Here is a 15438-nt window from a genome sequence, read left to right as displayed (position 1 = left end):
CACCCCTGCTGCAGCTCTGTGCCCAGGCCAGCTCACAGCAATTCCATTCCTCACCCTTTGGCTTAGAAAGCTTCTCAGCCCTTGGGTATTTTGGACTTGTAAATGATTCCTGTGGTTTGTTTTTTGCTAGCAGCACGTGGAGTATACAGGCTGCTAATCCACTGGTCTGCAATAAACACCAGCCTCACACAGACAGGTCACTGACCTTGAAGAATTTGTCTATTTTGCTAAGGTTGATTCTCTTCTTGGCATCCAACTTGTAAATGTTGCTGACATTCCCATCCATGAGATACAGGCCAAACCCCATCACCTGGAGAAGATGGAAAGGCAAGGTTTCATCAGCATGAAAACAGCAGCACAAGCCAAAGACAGTTCTACACCACTCAGCATGAGGAAAGAATTTCAGATTCCTGTTGCCACCTGACCCTCAAGAGGAAATGTTTAAAATGGGCCTGTATCTGCCAGGATGCACATGGATTGTTTCTGTTGTCTGTGCAAAAACAAAATCCCTTGGTTATTTGTTCCTCTTCTCTCCACACAGCAACAACCTAAAAGTTTTCTCCACCTGAAGGCAAAAGTTTACTCCTGGAGAAGAATTGAAAATGCTGTCCTGGATTGATTTTTCTCCCCCATTAATTCAGTACAAATCATTGCAGAGAGTCAAACTCCCTGCATTACCCTTCACAGAACCTGGGCTGACTCACACCATTGTCATGTTTTTATGGCAGTAATGACTGCAATCATTGCCAATAACTGACTGACAGCAAGGACAAACACACCAAACAAAGAGATGCTTTGGCAGGTTTATCTTGAGGACTCTTTATAGCCAGAAAAACAAACCTGGGAGCATCTGCAGGGAATTATTGCTGGGAATGGGCACAAAGAAGAAAATTCTGGAGTACAAAGCTGGTGGTGATGTCAAGCCTGTGATCCTGCACTTGCATGCACAACAAAAAAAACCTCTCCAGCCTTGGAGGATGCAGGGCACCCACCAGTGCTCTCACCCAGAATGTGCTCAGTACCAGGCAGAGCTGCAGGCAGCATTGGGAAGGATTGTGGGGAAAATAGAGAGATGGAGATGGGGAAGAGGAAAGGGAAAGAGGAAGGAAGATTTTGGGAATAAGGGAGAAGGCCATAAAGGACAGCAGAGGATTGATGGGAGAAGGTCCAAGCTAGGCAGGAACAGAGGCAGCTCTGGGCACTGCCCAGCAGAGCTGCCACTTGAGAGCTCTGGGGTGACATCCCAACTCAGGGCCATGTCCAGCCTGCTCAGCTACAAAAACAGGTGAGTGGGAGGACTGAGGCACCACAGCAGAGACACAAAGCACCAGAGATCAGAAAGGGAGCAGGAAGAGGAGGAAGCAAAGCAGCTTTGATGCTGCCTGCAGAGCACTCACAGCAACTTGTGTGAGCACAGAAAACTGTCTCTGCAGAGAAGGGATGCATGTCAGCTCAAAGGAGCAAAAAACCAAGAGATTGAAGAGAGATGTTGTCCTAGGAGTGAATTTCATTTTACTAAAACAACAGTGAAACTATGCAAGCACCCAGCCCCAGAAGCATGGCCCAACCTCACCTTTAAGAGCATGTGCTTCTCACTGGGGGTGAGATACATCTTGTTTTCATAGTAATCCACACAGATGTTGACAATATCAGCCAGCAACTCCTCATAGCCAGGGATAACCTCCAGTTGTTGGTGCAGACACTGAAACACAACAAAACACATCATCCACGTGGGCACAGGAACAGCAGAAACCAGGCAGGAAACACTTTAAGGATTAAGAGAAGAACAGTAAGAGGTTCCTTCAAACCTCATGTGTGTGCTTTCTAAAGTTTACCAGCACAAGACTGAGCTCATGGTACCACCTGGAAAGAACAACCTTCCTCTGCAGGACAACCCTTCTTCAGACTGATCACAACACCCAAACATCAGACAATGAGATGTACAGGAGGGTGAGTCTGAGCAAAGTGTCTGACTCCTGTCTCTGTGCAGTATTCTAACTGGTTAGCAGAACCAATGGAGCCTGTGAAGTGTGGAGGGCCATGGGGGCTGAGCTGCAGGGGATGGAGCTCTGGCAGAACCTTCACCTCCCAGAGCTCTTCTTATATCTTTTAGACCTACATTTTTGTATTGACACAGAAACCTTCAAAGCCACCCAGGATGACACATTGCTGGAATTACACAGCCTGACCAAAAGACCACCAGAGTCAGTGGCAAAGACCCCACAGCTGCTGCCACAGCCTGGCCTGAAGTGCTGCCAGCCCCAGCAAGATCACTGCTGCTCTCTGCTCCTGAAGGGAAAAGGGAAAAGGGACCTGCCTGGGTGATGCGGTTGTGGTTTGCCAGGAACATGGAGAGGTTCTGGGACTCCTGGATGGACTGGGGATCTGCCATCTTCCTCAGGAACTGGGCAGCTCTGCAAGGGACAAACCCAACATCAGCAAGGGCACTCAGCCAGTGTCACTGTCACCACCCCCCCTCCCTGCCTGACCTGCAGCAATGCTGCAGCCTCAGACCCCCCTGCATCTATTCAGCAAGAGGGAATTGAAACACAACAGGGCTCAGAGATCTGCCTAAACTCACAAAGAGAGCCTGGGACAGCACAGAAACCCCATCTCCAGCCCTGATGTGCTCCTGCCCTCTCTGCTGCTCAGACCAGGTGCTCCCTCGCAGACCAGGCACAACCCTGCTGTTTTGTCCCCTCTCACCTTTTGTAAGCAGAATGATCATTCTTGACGCTGCACTTCATGTTCTTCAGCTCATCCAGGACAGCAAACATGTTGATGAACTTGCCCAGAGTGAGGAGATAGGCCTCAGACACAAAGTCCTTCCTCCTCTCAGCGTGGCACAGGCGCTTCACCTCGCTGCAGAACCGCTCGATGGCCTTGCGCTGCAGGGCAGGCACAGGTCATGCACACCATGGCAACCCCCTCCACCCACCAGCTCCTTCAAAAATGCATTTTCTGGCTGGGGATGGAGGCTGCAAGGCTCCTCTTTGCTGTCCCCATGCAATGAAGCATGGTTGCAAATCACTGCTGACAAACACTCAGTGCTCGAGGGGAGAAAGGGGCTCGAACACTCCAGCTGCCCCAAGTGTGGGGTGTTCTGCATTTTTCAGGTTGGACATAAAGACCTCACAGGATATAAACCCTAAAAATGATTGTGAAACTCAGCTGCAGGCAGTTATAATGCAGGTGGTGATAGGAAGCCCATAGCAGCTCTGAGACTGCCACATGATAATGGAGAATCAGCTCTTCAAATCAGCCAACATCCCCAAAAACAGGAGCCTGTGCCACCCTTAGCTCCAAACAGTGGGGGCTCTGGGTCTCCATTAACTTCAAGGACTGAGGTGTGCTCTTTCCCAACATGTAAAGAAGATTTTGGGGCTCAGCAAAGGACACACAGATTTTCCTTCACACAGGTCTCAGGTTTCTGCTCAGGTGGCTGCAAGGAAGAGACCTGCTGAGGGCTGTCCTGGCAGGCAAGGATAGCACAGCTCTGCTTAGGATGCTAACACCAAAGCAAATAGATTATTTTTGCCTCTCTCCTTGACAACTTACCTGAAAATACATGAACTTCATAAGCTTGGTGACTTCTGGCTCCAGGACTTCCACTGTTTTCTCATAAATCTCCACTCGGTTTGGCTGCTCGTTACATTTCACCTGCATTGCAAAGAAAATCATCCATGTAAGCAGCAGCTTCTGAGCCAGCTGTGGGTCACTGTGGCATCACCTTCTCCTTGTTTCACAGGGAGTCCTGTCCCCACCCAAGGACAACAGAGGGAGCTGAGAAGGAGCTGGTTCTCAATACAACAGGTGAAAGCAAAAGGGGATATTTCAGATCCAAAATTCTCTCCATGCACTCAAGGCACAATCCTGTCTCTGGGGGATAGAAGTCTCCCAATGCATTCGTCTGGCATAGAACACAAGCAGCATGGAGTCTGGACTTGCTGTATAATGTGGGAATGTTGTAGCATGAAGTTATCTGAGATTTGTGTTGCAAGACACAAAGCACCAGGTTACAGCTCTGCTGGAGCCCCACTGGGATTATTCTGGTTCAGCTGAGATCCATTAAAATCACTGGGCCTCAGCAATGAGCTGAGTCACTGCTGCTGGACTCCTGGCAAGCTAAATTTAAGGACTTACTCAGTTGCCATCCATCTCATTTTCAAAACAGTTATTTGAAGTCACTATCAAACTTACAGGGAAAACACCAGCTGCCCAGGGCATCCTGCTGTCCTCTGGTTTTGCCTGCAGCTGTTGCTCCAAAAAGCTGTGCTGGGGCTGACAGCTCTGGGTTCAGTGACCCAGCAGCTGATCCTCAGGGCATGGGGGGACACATCAGTCAGCCTGACATGGGGGGTGATGCCAAAGCAGCCTTGCCCTCTCTGTAGTGGGCAATCTAACCTGCTCTGCTGTTCCACACTGCAGTTGGGCAGTGCCACAGAATCACAGAATATTCTGAGCTGGGAGGGATTCACATGGAACATCAAAGTCCAGCTCCTGGTCTGGCCCAGGACCCCACAAGCTGCTCAGAGAGGCACAAAGTCACAGGGAGGACACTAAACCAGATGATCTGTAGTACTGTCTTGCCATCAGCTCAGCTACAGGCTCCTGCAGGTGTAGCCAGGAGAGGCAACAGCAGCACAGCAGAAATCTCCTCATGGCTGGGTCTCAGCATCATCTGCTTCAGTTTGCTTTGCTTTTCCTGCTCTTCTCTCCCCACTCCAAACTAACCCACACTCAAGACAAAACCAAAGAGGTGCTGTGGGAGCAGCCCTGCCTGGGAAGGGTTTGACTACCTGAGGGATGGCTCGAGAGCAGCTCCTCCACGTGTAGAGCATCACAGCATACTCGTGGCCTTCTTCCAGCATCTCATTCTGAAAGACACAGAATGAGACTGTCCCTCCCTGCTGCTGGGACAGGCACAGGAGGCTCAGCAGCCTGGGGACAGGGCTGGGGGACTCACCATGCTGGAGTGCACCGTGGCCTGCTCGATGTACCTGGCAATGCCTGTCACAAAGGCGTTCCTGTCTTCAAAGTTTGTGTCAAAATTAGCCTGAGGGCAAAACAGAGAGATGGGGATTAAAACACAGCTGGTTGTTTGCTCACCTGGTACAGCCTAATGTGGGATGTGTGGGCAAAAAGCAGAATTAGTAGGGCTGCTGGGGCACAGGAGGAGCTTGTGAACTACTTGAGGTGCTGCACCTCTAGGTCTGAAGTAGTTTCATACACACACATTTCATACACACCCTGAGATGCTCTGGAATCACACATGGTCATCCTGCAAGGAGTGTGTGTGGAAATATGCCAGTCAACACTGACAAATTCTTGTAAAATCAAGCCCAACTTTACTGCAGCCATACCAGAGAGAAAAGCTACAGCAATTATTCTAAAGATTTTAGCTTGGTAACTCAAAGACAGATGCAGCCTTATTAATTTCTGTTTGTGCCCTGGCTGCTAGGGGAAGACCACATCCTGTCAGCAGGAAGTGCAAGAGATAAACACAGAGAAAGGGCAGGGGATGAACTGTCTGGAAAACATAAATATGAAAGCCAGCCCTCATCCAGGTGCTATTATCAGTGCTACTGCTGCTCTTGTAAGCACAAACAGTTGTTGGGACAAACATTTGTTCTGGAAGCTGTGATACAGTTTTGGATTGAGACAGGGGAGCAAGAAATGGCAGAGGCAGGTGGGGGATGGAAAAGCAGCTCCCCTGGCTCTCTGGAGAGCCCTTCACATGCTCTGTGCTTGGTGATTTACCCTCCAGGGCTGGCTGATGGTATCTGCTGCAGGGCAGGGCAGACAGAGGTCCCAAGCACCCAGAGCTGCTCCTGGTGATGACAGCAGCACTGCAGTGACCACACTCACCTCAGTAGTGATTGCCTGAGTAGGACAGCTGGGAGCACAGAGCTGTGGCCACTCTTCTTAGTGCCCCCAGGACATCACATGTGACCAATGTGACAACAACAAGCTGAGACTGCGTGTGCATTTCTGGCAAGCAGGGGAGAGGGCTACACAAACTGAGCATGATGAGGAAACAGGCTTGGCCAACACCTCCAGATCCAGCTTAGAGAAGGTTTTTAGGCCCAGCTGTGTGTACACACTCATGGCCCTGAAAGGAGGCTGGACCCTGAGCCCCTCATGAGACACAAGCCAGCAAAGGCTAAAAATTTATTGAAATAAGAGATAAGCAAATAATTACATCAAGATTTTTCAGGGAGAGCTGAAATTTGAACAGCCCAGAATGACCTTTGTGTCTGATAACCCACAGAGATACCAAGGCTCTGGAATGAGCCCAGGGTCTGACATGCTGAAAGAGATCCTGTAATTCCAGAGCCCTGTGTACAGGGCACAGCAATCACAGTGCTGGTGTATTTATACACTGCCACGGGTGAGCCAGCAGCTCAGGAGGGGCAGGATGGAGAGAGGAACCCCCTATTATATTTAACCCTGGGTGTGTGCTACAGGGCAGGGTGTGGTGGCCAAGCAGCAGTGGCATCCCACTGTGGAAGCAAAAGCAGGAGCTGAGCTGTGCCCTGGGCCCCTGCCAAGCTTTGCTTGGTCAGTGCAGCTGCAGCTAAATCTGAGTTGTTCAGGGCAGAGAAGTGGTTCTACAGCTGCCCTCCCTCCCATGCCAGCAGCTCCAGCTGTGCTAGAGGCACAGGCCAGCCAAAGGCAGGCAGGACTTTGAGCCTGCCCTGCTCAGTTCGATGCACGCACGACCATGAAAAGGAAGCACAGAAACATGAGCACAAATAAACATTGCTGAGAACTTTCTGCTGTTATCACAGATCTTATCTCCTGCTTCCAACCCATTCATGTACTCTGGTCCTCATTTTTGCCTGGCCTTAAAAGTCCCTTTCACCAATCTCTGGTGCCTTCCTTTCAAAGTCCTTGGGAACAGATTTGTGGCTAGATCTGTTCTGAGATCTTCCTTCCACACGCTGAACCCCAGATGTTTTCAGTTGGTTCTCACATCACCATGCTTTGCATGAACAACCCTCCCTGCCCTGTGCCTGGGGGAGCTGCAGTACCTGGTACATGATGGAGGAGGGAGGAGGCTCAATGCATGGCTGCTGGTCTGGCAGGGGCAGCTCCTCCAGCAAGTCCACGTTGGACAAAGCATCCTCGAGCGTGACGTGGGTCGTCATGGCTGTGAGTGTTCAGCTCCCCTGCTAAACACAGAGCAAAAGAGAGGGTGACACACAGACAAGACACACAGCCAGCAGGCAGGAGACTGAGTGGGAAAGGAAAAAACCACAGCCACAACTGGCTGGCATTGCAGGGGACAAAATCCCAATGTATCTGTTTTCTCTGTTCTTGTGCGTTAAACCTACATCTCTATGTCATCTCTCTCCTTCTGTGATTCAACAGCAGAGCAGGAATGCAGAATAAGAGAAGCACAACTACCCACCCAGGCACTTCTCTCTCAACTCTATGCAAAACTCTCTCAGACAGAAGAGCTGGTGCTGCAGTGCAGCTTTAGCAGCCCCGGGTGAAAGCGTGTGCCCCGAAATGCAAAGCGGGGCTATCAAGAATATCTCCTGAAGCAGCTTGATTAGAGAAGTATGACGGATGCTGACACTCACATGCTCTCCTTCTCACACACATGAACAGCCCTGGAAACTGTAAACAACCAACTGCATTAATTTCCAGAGGTGAACTGGAAAGGCTCGAGTGCTGTGCAGGCAGAGCTGTGGCACTGCAAGCAGCAAAAAAAGAAGCTGCTGTTAAATTTCCCTGCTTTTAGCACTGACGTGGCATCCCCTGCCTGATCCCAGCCTGCCCGACAGTTGGATAAATGGAAATAAATACACACAATAAAGTCAAAGGGAAACATTTCTGAAAGCTCCCTAGTGCTTACCCCAGGCAGGCTCTCAGTGGGAACCACAGAACAAACCTGTGTGTCCCTGTGTCCCCTGCCACTCACCTTGGCTGTGCTCAGGCAGGGGGACAGGGCTGTCACCCAGGCTGAGCCCTTGTGTAATCACAGCCACAGGGCTTCCCCAGTTAATGCCTAATCCTGTGCAATAGCTGCAGCCACCCAGAGCCTGTGTCTCCCAGAAAAACACCCTGCTGCACTTGGACTTTTGCAGAGAGAGAATTCTTTAAATATTGACACCTCATTCAATTAGCAAATCACACTCCCCCCAGTGCTTCTTGCCTCACTCAGAGCCTGTCTAGTTTGAAATGTGAGCCTTTGAGTTTGGTTGCTCTGATCTGCAGGACAGTAGAGCTCCCTAAATCAAAGTTCCCATCGAGACACTCACACATTTCAATAAAACACGCTGCAAGCCATCTAAGCTCTTTGCCTGCCTATTACAGAGCATGTTTTCAAATCCTTTAATCATCTCTTTGGCTTTTCTCTAAGCTTTTGCAACTTTTTTTTTGCCAGACACGATAGCAGGCAGGACACAAGGCTCCAGCAGTGTTTGCACAAGAACCAAATACAACAACAGCAGAACCTCTCTGGAGTAAAACAACAGCATCCCCACTGCTTCCAAGAAAATAAGTTTGCTTTCTATTTACAGATATTTATTTACAGGCTTTGGGATGTCCATGGATAGATACACACCCAGCAAGGGCCACAGCTAAGGGGGAGGCAGAGTGTGCACTCCTGGGGTGGTTTCATCCCTGGAGTCATAAGAGGGAAGGAGATGTAGCTGTGCCTCATCATCCTGGGCTGCAGGAATACATATGAGCTTGGCAAAACTCATTCCTGCTCCACAAATGCCTCCCCAAGGCACCAGGCAGCTGAGAAACAGGTTTGGTTGTACCTGCAGCTGAAACATCATTAAATGAGTGCCTGGAAAAAAAAGCAAAATCTCAAGCAGCTTTTCCCCTCCACACTCAAATTTCTGTTTCATTCTTCACCCCTGTCTGGTAAAATGGTTTCCTGTTACAATTGGTAGCAACTGTCAAACCCAGACATGACATTTCTGCAGCTTCCTCCCTGCCTGCCTGTGGCTCCCTGGGCTGCCCTGCATGGGGGAGGCTCAGCTTGCCCACCCCAAAATGAACCTAGAACTGCTCACCACGCTCCACCACCATCCTGCAGCACCTCAGGACTCTGGGATCCCAACACTCCTGGCTACTCACTTGTGCTTCATTACACACTTCAGGCTTGAACTCAGGCAAAACTCCATTTCATAGCTTTAAGGGCTGTGGCTGCTCATTTGGGCTCATTCCCCATTTTTCTCTAAGTCCAGTTCTAATGCCATTTGTGCAAGGTGTTGTCCCTTTGCTGTAAAGAAAGGCACTCCCACAACAACCCTGTGACACCCCAAGAGCTCAGCAACTCAAGGGACAAAATCATTGCTGCTGTTTGGGCCACCCCAGGAGAAAGAGCACCAAACCCAGCATCAGGGTCCTGCTGTGCCAGGCAGTGCACACACCTGGGGGGATAAGCCAGTCCCTACCCTAAAAATCTTGCACTCAAACAGGCAGAGAGGAGGGTGCAGAAATACATGAGCAGAAAAGAATTCATCAAACCATTGCAAGTGAGGGGTGCAATCAGCCCCCAGCCCACCCCATGCTTTGCCATGGCTGAGCAGTGCAAGGACCCAGATGCAGCTGGAAAAACTACAGACTTTGAGGGTTTAACACATTAGTTTCTATGGGGACTTCCAGTTTCCACTCCACCCTTCCTTAAGAGCAACCAGGAACCCAACAGCAGCTGCAGGGAACAGAGTGGTCAGCCATGACTTCCCCTGGGCCTTGTGTCCATAGCCCACAGCCACAGACAGAGTGTGACACAGGGGCCACTGGCCCAGGGCCAGCAGACCTGGATCATCCCCCAGAGCATCCAGAGAGGATGGCAGGTGAAGTTCTACTCCCCCAGACCCCTGCTGAACCCCTTCACCTTCCTGCCCAAAAACACATCATGCTGGGGCTGTCCTGTAAACCCAGCTCCATCCCCTCTGTCCAGAGACAAGGGGGCAGCTCTGACATAAGCTGGCAGTGCCAAGCAGCTCCAGTTCAGGGAATTCAGGGATCCCTGGGTCACTCACCAAAAAGCCTTAATTGCCATCCCCCACCTGGCTTTGGGGTGGGTGGCTGTGCTGGGAAGAGGAGACAGCCCAGGGTGGTGTCTGGTGCCAGTGCCTGGGCACAGGTGGCCCCTCCAAGCAGGGAGCAGCACAGCAGCGTGCCCAGGTGGGGGCTGCTCTGTGCACAGTGGGGTGGGGTTTCCCCTGCACACCCACAGCACATCCTGCCTCTCTGGACTCACAGACTGCCAGAAAACACCTCCATAACCTGCCCCTGGTTCTCTGGAAAAACCAGGCTTCTCTGAAAGCCAAAGTTCCTCTGGTCTTATATGTTTTGGCAAAACTGAAGGTGAGTCTGGCAGAAACCAACCCCACCCCAGTGAAACCTGAGGCAGGGATGCTGCACTGGGTTGTTTATCCCTTGTTTATCCCTTCTGCTCATGAGCATTGTGCTAAGGGGTGCATTGCCCACACTTTCTGCTCATTTGCTGCAGAAACTTCCCATCCCCTTCCCACACCTCAGCTGCAAACCCTCTGGCCATCTCCACACCTTCTAAAGCCAAAAGATCACACAGAGGACCTGGGGCTTCAGCCCCTGCAGGGGAACCAGCCAGGCAGGGCCCATGCACAGGCACCACCCGAGAGGGAAAGGAAGAATTCCTGACACAGGGGCTGCTGTGGCAGCACCTGGGGACCAGATCCCACAGCAGACACTCACACTGGTGCTGCAGTAGGTACCAAGAGCAGGAAAGGAGGCATGAAAAAATAGGAATTGCCCAGAGTCCAAGCCCTGTGAGCCTGGAGTGAGGTGAGCAGCAAAAAGACTTTTGCTGGGGAGGTGGCAATGCAGAGAAGGAGGACAAAGCTGGCCACCCTCTGAGGAGCTGAGATTCTTCTCCAGCTCTGATTCCCAGCCCCTGGGTAACCTGGGAAAGTCACTGAATTTAGTCTCTTTCTCCAAAAATAGCCCCAAACCAGTGGGCAGGCACTATCCTGACCCAACAAATACCCAGCAGAATGAAGTGTCAATTGCATAAAATGTAAGTTTCTGGTAATCACTGCCTGACAGCAACAGGAGGATAAAGGAGCTTGGCCACCAACATATACTTAGTAAAAAATAACTTCACAGTGTAAAACTTGCTCCTGCCTAAAATGCACAAGACTTGTAATTGCAACCACCACCACAATCAGGAGGTTCTTTGCAGAGTGAGTGAGGCTGGCAGAGCTGGGCCTCTGCTCTGCACAGACACTGATGTTAATAACCATGAAATTACCCTTCCCATTAAAAAAAGGAAGCCAAACTGCATGACTCCTGAAGCTGCTTTTCTCTATCTCCACTCTGTGTTTTCTGACATCCCATGAGGGCTGAGTTCCAAGCATTTGCACCATCCTTGTCTCTCAGCAACACAATTATCCTGGAATTTCTTTCTTTTAGAATAAACAGTAATTTTTTTTCTGGTGCCAAAGAAAGCGGGTCAAGGAAGGAGACAGGTATATGAAACTATATTTATTATAAAATTGAGAAATTTAGAGCAAGTTTATAAGCGACCCACTGCTGAGAGTTAAAGCACTTCTTGGGAAACCAAATCATACAGGCCAGCATTGTTGACAGTTGATCAATTATTGATCTTCCAAAATCAATCTTCCCACTTCTCATGCAAAGATAATAACTGTTTATTAACAAAATTTAATTCAGTGAAAATGAACGTGGCATATTCAGATTTATTCCAGATACCAGAAAACGGGAGGTCTGCCCGTATTCCTTAGGCTTCAATAATAACAATCAACTGTGCAGAGAAAAGGAATAATTTTTCTTTGCAGGGAATTAGCACAGAATTATATGGCTGTGACACCAGAACACTGGGCTAGTCACCCATCTCTGTGACTAACCCCAGACTACCATCACCATGCATAACACGAGGGTGATTTTTCTTTCAGTATCTCAGGGCGGCAGGGTGCAGAGGCTTCAGCCGCTCAGCCTAATTCTTTGAGACCTTTGTGATCCAAAGCCCCCCGGCAGGACCCCCCCGTGGGGAGCGGCAGATGGCAAAGGGGGCCCCTGACAGCACACCAACCCTGCACCCTGCCCCCTTCTCCAAACAGCCTGGCCACGCAGCGAGCACCGACTGCTTGCTGCTTCTCCTCCTCCCGTTCCTCCCGGTCCTTCCAACCCACGGAGATTTCCTGCGGAATCCACCCATCCACCCATCCACCCATCGCTGCCGGCCGCTCCCGCGGAGGGATGCGGCGGGCACACGGCATTTCCAGCGGCATTTCCAGCGGCATTTCCAGCGGCAGCGGGGCAAAGTTGCGCACAAAGGGAGCGCTGCCGGAGCGCTGCCCGGCCCCGCGCACGGCACGGGCGGGAGAGGCTCCGCGACCCCCGGCGCCGCTGCAGCCCCCATCCCCGGCGCTGCCCGTGCCTCCGGCGCTGCCTCCATCCCCCTCATCCCCCTGCAGCACCGCATTTCCACGCCACGGGCGCTCCCGGAGCCGCTCCCCCACCATCAGCATCCTCTGCGCGCCCCGTTCTCCGGCACCGCCACCACCCCGGCTGCGCTGGCGCTGCGGCGGCGGGGCCTGCAGCGCCCGGGGCCCGGGGCTCGGCCCTTCCCGCTGCTGCCGATGCGGGGCGGGGGGAGGACAAGGGGGATTTGCGCTATTTTTTTCCCCGGCGCTGTGCGGCGGCTGCGGGCGGGCAGGCAGGCTGAGCGCCGCAGGTAGCTCGGGGCATTGTGGGATATATCCCATATATCCCATACATCCCGCACATCCCGGCCCGTACATCCCGCACATCCCGGCCCGTACATCCTGTACATTCCGCACATATCGGCCCGTACATCCCGCACATCCCGATTTGTACATCCCGCACATCCCGGCTTGTACATCCCGCACATCCCGGCCCGCCCGCCGCGCCCGCACCTGCCCCGCTCCGCCCGCCCCAGGAGATGGGGCTCGGCGGCGGGCACAGCCCCGGGATGGATGGAGGGATGGAAGGGAAGAGGGGAAGGAGGGGATGGAGCCGCGCAGCCCCCGCGCAGCCCCGCGCCCCCGCCCGCCCGCTCACCTGCGCTCGGCGGGTGCGGTGCCGGCGCTCGGCGGGATGCTCCGCGGGGGATGCTCCGCTCCTCTCCGCTCCGCTCCCCGCCGCCCGCACAAAGAGCAGGAAATGGCTGCAGCAAGTGCACTTCCGCGGCTCTCCGCCGGCCCCTCCGCGCGGCGAGCGGCGGGGGGAGCCCGGGCCCCGCCGCGGGAAGGGGCTGGAGCGGAGCGGGCGGCTCCTCCCACAGCGGCGCGGGGATGCGCGCCGGGAGCGGGATGGGAGCGGGGACGGGGCTGGGAGCGGGGCTGGGAGCGGGGACGGGGCTGGGAGCGGGGCTGGGAGCGAGGACGGGGCTGGGAGCGGGGCTGGGAGCGGGGACGGGGCTGGGAGCGGGGCTGGGAGCGGGGCTGGGAGCGGGGCTGGGAGCGGGGACGGGGCTGGGAGCGGGGCCGGGGCCGGGAGCGGGATGGGAGCGGGGCTGGGAGCGAGGACGGGGCTGGGAGCGGGGACGGGACCGGGGACGGGGCTGGGAGCGGGGACGGGGCCGGGAGCGGGACTGGGAGCGGGGACGGGGCTGGGAGCGGGGCTGGGACCGCGAACGGGGCTGGCACCGGGTCTGGGACCGGGGACGGGGCTGGCACCGGGTCTGGGAGCGGGGACGGGGCTGGGAGCGGGACTGGGACCGGGGCTGTAGCTGGGACGAGGCTGCAGCTCTGCCCCCTCGGATCCGGGGTCGCGTTCCCCCCTCTCGGGGTCGCGCTCCCTCCTCTCGGGGGGCTTCAGGCTGGGGTCTCCTGGGAGGGAGGGAGAGGCCACCAGCACCCCCGGGCAATGAAGGACAGAGAGCAGGGGGCGGCTGCAGCAGCCCCTCGGGAGCGCGGTGCTGGCACAGGGGCTTTGGGTCCGTGAGGAAGCAGCACCAGGCTGGGATGCTCCATCTGGCTGCTGCCGGGCTCGCTGGGTCGCGGGGGTTCTGCCCCTCTGCCCCTCGGGACCATTGTTAGGCGTCACTTACCATCTTAACAAACGCCCTGCTGGCAGAATGTATACGCGTATAGAAACATACAGAGCCTTGCATGCTGAGCAAGTTGGGGATGAAAACCTGAAGGCAGAGCCTTTGCTCCAATCCTCTTCTGAGTCAGCACCACATCCAAAAGGTCTTCCTTTTGGCATTTTTTTTCTTTTTTTTTTTTTTTCAGGGACAAGTTTCCAGCCCTCTGCTTGTACTTCTGCTTACAGCTCTTCAGATGTACTGTGAAATCCAAACTCACAGCTTTCAGAGGGACACTGCTCATGGTGACTGATACAAACCCTGCATGGAGCTTTGTTTGTTGAAGAACTGGTGGATACCCAAGGATTGACCAAAGTCTGGGTACTGCTCTAGAGATATTTCTGTGGCAGCCCTGGCACTGCCCCTTTCCTCAGCATGGGCCTAAAATCAGATTGCTACCTGGCCTTTCCTGGGTTAGAGTGACCCCTCCAATTCCTCAGGGGCTGCTGCTGTTATCCAGGAATGTGTGGGGCTGTGCTTGCTGCCTGTGGGTGTCTGTTGGCTCTGCAGGGAAGCTTGGACACCAGGTTTACACTGCAGATCTCCTGCTGTGATTTGAATGGATGCCATGACTGAAGGAACTGGGGTCTGCAAACTGGAAAAGCTGCAGAACAATCCTAGGAACTAGCTTTGTTTCACGCCTGAAAAAAATGTATCAATACATCTCTGGGCATAGAACCTTTCCCTGCATAGCATTTCTTCTTTTGGAGTTGGACTAGGTGACCTTTAAAGGTCTTTTCCAACCCAAACTATTCTATGATTCTGTGATATCTATGACTCTATCTCACCCTGGACTAGAACACATTGTAGTGTTTCATTCCTCTTTTTACTATTTAATACTTGTCAGAAAAAAAATCAGTGAATGAGCATTGTTACTGCAGGCACAAAAGATTTAACAGCAAACATAATTCTGAGGTCGTGGGTGAAACAAGGTTAGTTCAAGAAAAACTGGCAGAAAAGACTGCTGTGGACTTTTTTTTTTGCACAGTTTAATCTGGTCCCACTATCAGGCAGGCTCAGTGTGATGGGAATTCCATGAATGTTGTGATACTATTTTAGTTTTCTGCTCCATATTGCCTTAGCTGGTAGGAGGATGGAATGAGCTTCCCTGCATTTGTCCTGCAGATCTCTCTGCAGGCTGGGGACAATGACAGCCAGGGGCAGCCCCATGCAGCCCAGCAGCAGTGTGTGCATCAGTGTGTGCAGAGGAGAGAGAACACCATGGTGGGGTGAGCTGAACACAAGAACACAGATGAATTTGTGGTGGCTGCCAAGTGAGCTTTAGCAGAGCCATTCACCTGAATCCTGCTGTGCTGACAGGCATTCAGAGAGGGACAATGCCAAACATCACATAA

The 15438-nt window shown here is 52.9% G+C and overlaps 2 protein-coding genes across 7 annotated transcripts in view; one reads left to right on the top strand and one right to left on the bottom strand.

The window, feature by feature from the left end:
- CYFIP2 (cytoplasmic FMR1 interacting protein 2) overlaps positions 1-13219 on the bottom strand; it is a 49091-nt gene extending 35872 nt beyond the window's left edge. For 2 of the 6 annotated variants that reach the window (XM_079319703.1, XM_079319707.1), the window contains exons 1-9: positions 13057-13130; positions 7035-7172; positions 4967-5056; positions 4800-4877; positions 3559-3660; positions 2707-2888; positions 2318-2414; positions 1574-1702; positions 206-310 (exon numbers count right to left, since the gene is read on the bottom strand). In XM_079319703.1, coding sequence (XP_079175829.1) covers positions 206-310; positions 1574-1702; positions 2318-2414; positions 2707-2888; positions 3559-3660; positions 4800-4877; positions 4967-5056; positions 7035-7151 — 900 coding nt within the window. In that variant the 5' untranslated portion in view covers positions 7152-7172; positions 13057-13130. The other 4 variants (XM_079319702.1, XM_079319704.1, XM_079319705.1 and 1 more) reach the window with 4 other exon arrangements.
- The window catches only part of MED7 (mediator complex subunit 7), a 145810-nt gene that overhangs the window by 94727 nt on the left and 35645 nt on the right, over positions 1-15438 (top strand). The gene's annotated exons all lie outside the window — the stretch shown is intronic.

The sequence above is a fragment of the Erithacus rubecula genome (assembly GCF_903797595.1).
Source record: "Erithacus rubecula genome assembly, chromosome: 16".
Lineage (NCBI taxonomy): Eukaryota > Metazoa > Chordata > Aves > Passeriformes > Muscicapidae > Erithacus > Erithacus rubecula.
Note: the sequence above shows the minus strand (reverse complement) of the source record. Positions and strands in the feature narration are given on the sequence as shown.